General features: G+C 48.7%; 1 protein-coding gene across 1 annotated transcript in view; it reads right to left on the reverse strand.

Moving 5' to 3' along the window:
• Window positions 1–4,607, reverse strand: part of SPTBN4 (spectrin, beta, non-erythrocytic 4) — a 79,550-nt gene that overhangs the window by 41,357 nt on the left and 33,586 nt on the right. The window contains 3 exon segments of the mRNA XM_014541695.1: window positions 3–143; window positions 2,701–2,838; window positions 4,383–4,606. Coding sequence (XP_014397181.1) covers window positions 3–143; window positions 2,701–2,838; window positions 4,383–4,606 — 503 coding nt within the window.

The following is a 4,607-nucleotide window of genomic DNA, read 5'->3' on the forward strand; positions in this document are numbered from 1 at the left end:
CGCGGGGCGTGCTCTCCACCGCCCTCCGCTTCTCGCGCACCTGGGCACGCACCTCGGCCACTTCCAGCACGTGGTTCTCCACCAGCAGCACCGCGCTCGCCTGCTCTTTGCGCTGTTCCACCAGCTCCACGATGCGGTTCCATCTGCCCAAGGGAAGGAGGGTGGCTCGAGGGGGACAGGGCCGCCTCGTGGGTGTGGAGGGCCCACGGACCCAGGGTAGGACCCAGCCACTGTGTGACCTTGGAAAGACTTTATATTACGGAGCCCAGTTTCTGCCTGTGTAAAAATGGAACCCTACCCGCACATTTGCTTAGAGCAGCGGTTCTCAAAATGAAATCTGAGCGAGGTCAGACTATCTTCATAACAACGCTAAGACGCTATCTGCCTTTGCACTCTCATTGTCTCCAGGGTGCACAGTGGAGTTTTCCAGAGGCTGCAGGACAAAGACCCAGCGCGGAAGCAGACCCGAGAACTCAGCTGCCTTCTTTTAAGCCACATTGAAGAGATTTGCAAAAATGTCAAACAATGCCATTCTTCTCACTACACCTTTTGTTTTGAAAAATAGCTTTTTTCATGAAAAAATTAACATAATAGGTTTAGTATTATTTTTAGATGACAATATTTTTAAATTACTCAATTTATTTACTGAGCCACACCAACCGGGCATTAATTTCTAATATAGTAAATATTGATAGCTATAACCCACTAAATTAAATTAGTTGGGGTTAAGACTGCAAATAACTTAGTTTAGTGAGTTTTAGCGTGTAAAGAGGGTTATAGAGTGTAAGAGTATAAAGAGGTTCTGAGACCGAAGAGTCCACACACCATTAGTCATCTCAGCTAAGACATCAGCCCTGTGGGAAGTGCTAGCTGATGAAATTAGATAATATGTTGGGTTCAATGAAAAGTAATTGATCAGGTACCATGAACCAGGTGCTGAGGACAGAGTGATGCAAAAGGAAAACCTGTTTTTATTCCAAAATAAATTAATGGAAAAATTATGTACTGCTCTGTGTCCTCGAGCAAGTGATGACATTGTTCTGGCCTGAGTTCCCCTTCATAGATGGTGTGTGGTCCAGGTTACAAGCATAGGATCCTAGCAGGGTGGCCTGGAGTCAAATCTGAGATGTGTACCCTTGGCTAGTAACCCTCTCTATGCCTCCGTTTCCCCATCAGTAAAATGGACACAATCATAGCATAGCACCTGCCTCATAGGGGTGTTGTGAGGGTCAAATGAGTTCTGATCTATGAAATGCTTCAAACAGTATCTGTTTGCTGCTGTTACTGAGTGAGGATGCTCTTTGGAACACATCAAGCTCTTCTCTGACTCTGCCAGATCACTGTCCTCTAATTCCTGCACGAATCCTGACAATTCTCTAAATAGCCTGTTCATGTATTAGTTTGTTAACTCTCTGCCCTCTCTAGAATGGACATGCCACAAAGGCAGAGATTAGGACCCAAGTTCAAGTTCTGCTCTGGCCAGATTTGCCATGTGACCTTCAGCAAATCACTTCCCTCTATGACCCTCATTTTCCTCATCTAGAAAATCAGGATAATAACGTCCATCTCATTGAGTGTTAATGAGATCACGTGGCTAAAGCACTTGGCATACAATCTCACTAAAGGCGGCAACATTCTTCTTATCCTTTTAAGCCCTGATGCTTCCACATTGGCAAGGCTACAAGGCTATACAATCACTGGATATAGCTATCATATAGCACAGCAGTTAAGAGCACAGTCTTTGGAATCAGACAAATCCAACTTCAAATCTAAGCTTGACTCTCTAATTTGCTGTGTGACTGTGGGCCAATGTGTTCACCTTTTTGAGCTTCAGTTTCTTCCTTTCTAACATGGAGTAATCTATACCCTACAGGGTTGCTGGGAAGACTGAATAAATGTGATCAAGCCCTAGCAAGTTAGGCTCAGTAGACAGAGCATGGGCCTGCAGACTGAAGGGTCCCGGGTTTGATTCCGGTCAAGGGCACATACCTCGGTTTCAGGCTTGATCCCTAACCCTGGTCAGAGCATATGCAGGAGGCAACCAATCGATGTGTCTCTCTCACATCGGTGTTTCTCTCTCTGTCTCTCCCCCTTCTTCCACTCTCTCTAAAAATCAATGGGAAAATATCCTTGGGTGAGGATGAAATACTAGTAAATAAATAAATAAATAAATACAATCAAATGCCCAGCTCTGGATTCAGACAGAACTGGGTTTGACTCCAGCTTACTAGACTGAGTAATCGTGTGAAGGATTTCACCTCTCTGGGTCTGCGTCTGAACCCTGCCCACACTGGGAGAATTGCTGGTAGTGTTCTAGGTAGAAAGGTATTAATTTGTTACTATTTTTAAAGAGCCCTGAATTTTGGAATCTTTACTATGGAAACTGGAATACTGAGAGTTAAACTGAAGTGTATAAAATGCTTAGAAAAATTTCCAGAAGATATTAAATATACAACAAATTATTTCTGAACAAATAAATTAATAGCCCACTGAAATGTACTATATCCTCATTTTATCACATCATCACTAGCCCTGGGAATTAACCTCTTTTTTTTTTTTTCAAATTTGGGTGATTTACCAGGCCATTATCACCTCAGAGGTTTGAAATGGTCCATTCTTGATTTCCGCGGTCGAGTGAATGAGGAAAGGAATGATGGAAAGAACTGTTTTGAGGTACCTGGAAAGACGTCCAGCCCCTACCTGCTGTTGAGATGGTCCTGGCAGGAGAGCACCTCGTCTGAACTGGGGTGGCCTCCTTCCACCAGCTCCTGGACCGTGTGGTTCACATCCAGGACACGGCCCATCAGACTGTTCATCTCCTGGTCCAGACTCTCAAATCTGCAGAAAAAGGATGGACATTTTCAGAGAGGCCTAGACCCTGGGGACCTGCCCACTTTTTGCCTTTTATCAAACTGCCTTCTCCCAGATCTTCCAACTCTCCAACCTCACCTGAGTTCCCAGGTTCCTTTGTCAGCTCCTCTTCTTTCTACCTGCTACTTAAATGTCCGATCCTCAGGGCTCTGTCCTGGGCCCTCTGTGCTTTCCCTCACACCCTGCCTGGACCATCTCACCCTCTCCCCAGCCTCAGTCCTCATTCCCAAACTTATGCCCCCCACATCTCAGTCTCCTGCCCCAACCTCTTTCCTTTTGAGCTGTCTCCAACCTCAAAGCCTGCTGTACACCTCCTTGGGGTCCTTACTCCCAGTGTGACTCAAACTCACTTCAGTATCTCCCCCCAGATTGGTACTTCCTCTGGGTCCCCATCTCAGGAACAGCCCACTACCCACCAGGCCAGAGCCCTGGGCCCTGTTTTGGACAACTCCCCACTCCCAGCCTGTCTATCCTCATGGCCTGTCCACTTGGGTTCCTGCCCTGGTCTAGTCCTGCCCCCTCCTACCTGGGTCCCCACCCCAGGGGCCTCTTTGGGCTTCCAGGCACCACTGTCACCCCTCAAACCCACCCTCCATATAGCAGCCGGGAAGATCTTTTCAAGCTGGACAGGTCCTCCCTTGTTTAAAACAATACCCAACGCGCCCTAGCCGGTTTGGCTCAGTGGACAGAGTGTCGGCCTGCGGACTGAAGGGTCCCAGGTTCGATTCTGTCCAAGGGCACATGCCGGGTTATGGGCTCTATCCCCAGTAGGGGGCGTGCAGGAGGCAGCCAATCAATGATTCTCTCTCATCATTGATGTTTCTCTCTCTCTCTCCCTCTTCCGTCCTCTCTGAAATCAATAAAGAAATATATGAAATAAAACAATACCCAAAGCTGTGGCACAGGTAACTGGGCACAGTAAGGACAGGGGCCTGACCTGTGTTCCCAGCAGTGCCCAGCACAAGACCTAGAACAGAGCAGCAGTTCAGAAAGTACCTGCCGAGGGAATGAATGGATAAACAAGGTGCTCAGAGAAAGAGGCGCAGAGGGTTCATCCACCAATTTAGCTCACTCCTGAGTTAGCCAACAGGCGAAGCAGTAGCTACAGGGCGGTAAGTGCTGTGAAGAACCGTAAAGCAGGGCAAGAGAGAGTGGCAAGGGCCAGAGCTAATTTATCGGCGAGGGAGGTGACGTGTACATGGTAGTGGGAGTCCCAGGGGAGGGCCCAGGCTGGGATGTTCCAGGAGAAGCTTGGGCTAATTTTGGGCCAGGTCACTATAAGCCTCTTAGCAGTAACAGCAACAGCTCCTGGAACGCTCCCTGTCCCCAGGCATTTGCTAAGTGTTCTATACTTAGTTGCTCATTTATTGTTCACCACAACTTGTGGGGTTGGGACTATCATTCCCATTGTACTGGAACCCTGATTCCAGCTGGGCTCATACAAGAACTGTTGAACCAACGAAGGTGACAGGCGAGGAAGAGGACCCTGGAGTCCCACAGTGCGCGCTCACCGGTGCTGCACCACCTCCACGTCGTCGAGTGAGTCGGGAACGCGCATGCCAAGCAGCCATTGCTCCTTCTCTCCGATCCACAGCTCGCACGCGTGCACCTCGCCGAACATGCGATAGACAGCGAGGGCATCCCGCAGCCACTGGCGCCGCAGCGCAGCCATCTCGGTCACCTCCGCGAACAGCTGCTCGGTCTCCACCACGCGCACCTGCAGGGCCACCACCAGT

Source organism: Myotis brandtii, unplaced genomic scaffold, assembly GCF_000412655.1.
Source record: "Myotis brandtii unplaced genomic scaffold, ASM41265v1 scaffold277, whole genome shotgun sequence".
Lineage (NCBI taxonomy): Eukaryota > Metazoa > Chordata > Mammalia > Chiroptera > Vespertilionidae > Myotis > Myotis brandtii.